This window comes from Fulmarus glacialis, unplaced genomic scaffold (assembly GCF_000690835.1).
Source record: "Fulmarus glacialis isolate BGI_N327 unplaced genomic scaffold, ASM69083v1 scaffold27254, whole genome shotgun sequence".
Classification (NCBI taxonomy): Eukaryota; Metazoa; Chordata; class Aves; order Procellariiformes; family Procellariidae; genus Fulmarus; species Fulmarus glacialis.
The window spans coordinates 422-2,476 of record NW_009210291.1 but is presented as its reverse complement, the minus strand read 5'-3'; the positions used below and the strand labels follow the sequence as shown (position 1 = coordinate 2,476).

The window sequence follows — 2,055 nt, the reverse complement described above, 5'->3', positions numbered from 1 at the left end:
TCTTTGGAGGTCTACCGCAATGGCAGCCTGAAGATTGAGGAGGCCAAGCCCTGGCACTCAGGGGTCTACGTGGGCTTGGCCATCAACAGCCCCCGCAATTTCAGCAGGCTGTGCGAAGTCAACGTGACGGTCTACTACCCCAAGCCAGATGGGGAGATCTTCAGCACCGGCCTCACGACCCTGCTGGGGTGCATCGTGAGCCTGCTGCTCGTGCTCATTTACTTGTACCTCACGCCTTGCCGCTGCCTGAGCTGCTGCAAGAAGCCGGCTCCTCTCAGCCCTCCGCAGGAGTGCAGCGCCCAGTCCTCCATCCTCAGCACCACTCCCCCTGCCACCGACGGGCCAAACCGCAAAGTCAGCACCAACAAGCACGTGGTCTTCCTCGAGCCCGTCAGGGAGACGCAGAACGGCAAGATCCGCCTGGCACTCGGCGAGGAATTTCCTGACGCCAAGCACCCCAAGGTCCTGCAGCTCAAGTCGGACTCGGAGTCCATCAGCTCCGTCTTTTCGGACACCCCCATCGTGTCATAGCAGGCCAGGAGGGAGCTCGGAGGAGAGCCAGGGCCTCCCGAGAGCTGTTCTCCTCCATCGCTGCTAGAAGCAGGATCATCGGGCACTCTGAATTCCCGCTTGACTGCGACTCACAAGGGTGATCGGCATCACCCGCAACTGCTTCAGCCATGAGCCCCTGGTGGGTTTTGGGCTGGGGGCACGTTGGTGCCCAGCAAGAGCTCCTCGTGCAAGCCACCGGCAACAGCCTCATTAGCACAAGGGTAACGCTGACAAACCCAGCACGCCCGAGAAACCCCTTCTTCATTCGGGCAGCCAAACTCTCTAATGGCGACACTGGGGCCGGCAGTCTGGCAACGTGCATGCGAGACTCAACCCTGCACCACCGACACCCGCACCACCGCCACAGACCCCCCAGGCCAAGGAACAGCTGTGACGAGTGGGGCACTGTCCTTGTTCACGCCAAGGCTCCCGGGAATGGCGGTGCCACTGTCCTCCCCAGCCCGTGCCGGTCCCCATCAGCATGCCGTGGATGGGAGCAAGGGGGGAGCGTTGACCCCATCGCAAGGCGGGGGTACGCACCCCCTCCCTGAACGTGGCCACGCGGGAGGGATGAGCTCAGCGCCTGTCCAGCCACGCAGCCAAGCAAACATTACAAGCTTTTGCCTCCCAAGAAGCTGTAAATAGTCAAGGCAGGATTAGGTGATGTGATACAGCGCCCCGGCCCGCATTGCTCAGAGCTCCCCGTGCCACCAAGGACGATGAGGTCTCAGATGCACCACCCTCCTTCACTGCTTCTCCTTGAGGCGGACGAACGCGCTGCTAAAGCACAGCTATCTAGGCAGTAATCTAATAAGCCTATCGATAAATGTGAGTAATCCTCTCCTCTCTTGGGTCGTAATTCTCTAGTTACATTGGAATAAAAATGCCTATTTTTTTAAGCTTACACTGGGTTGCGTGTCTCCTTGCACTTGCAGGGCAACAGCGCGGAGCTGCCCTGCATCCCACGGGCGTAGAGGCAGATGTCCGGGGGTCTGAAGGAACCCCGAATTCCCGCTGGCCCGGCACCAGGCTCGCAGCCTCTGTTCCCATCAAACGGCATTAGGTTGGCCTCGGCGAGGGGGTTAAATGTGCCGAGACAGAGCTGGTGGCCTAGGGATGGTGCGAGAGGAGTGTCCAGTGGCTTGTCCCCAGGAGGGCAGGTCTCCAGTGACGCCTGGGAGCTGGGGAGGGAGCAGCACCAACTGACACAAGGGCACATCCAGACCTCAACAGGGACGAGCAGGATTTAGATGCGGGGGAGAGGCACCTTGGGGAGACCGGTTCGGAGTCAGACTGGCCCTGTCTTTGGCTGAGTCCCGGCGCTCTGCACATGGAGCCCTCACCCCACTGGGTGCCTGCACCACTTTCCCCAGGGCCCAGCCTTGCATCGCCCCTGGCACAGGGAGCGGCTCTGCCCCCCCCGTAATGCCTGCGTGACCCCGCAGAGGGATAAGGGTGTTCCCCCATCTGCCGGCCACCACTGCCCCGAGCCGTGGGGCTGGC

The 2,055-nt window shown here is 61.4% G+C and overlaps 1 protein-coding gene across 1 annotated transcript in view; it reads left to right on the top strand.

The window, feature by feature from the left end:
• AMIGO3 (adhesion molecule with Ig-like domain 3) overlaps window positions 1–531 on the top strand; it is a gene marked incomplete at its 5' end in the record, with an annotated part of 1,420 nt that extends 889 nt beyond the window's left edge. Inside the window, 1 exon segment of the mRNA XM_009577133.1 lies at window positions 1–531. This exon segment is cut by the window's left edge and continues 27 nt beyond it. Within this exon segment, the coding sequence (XP_009575428.1) occupies window positions 1–531 (531 nt within the window).
• Window positions 532–2,055: the final 1,524 nt, after the last annotated feature.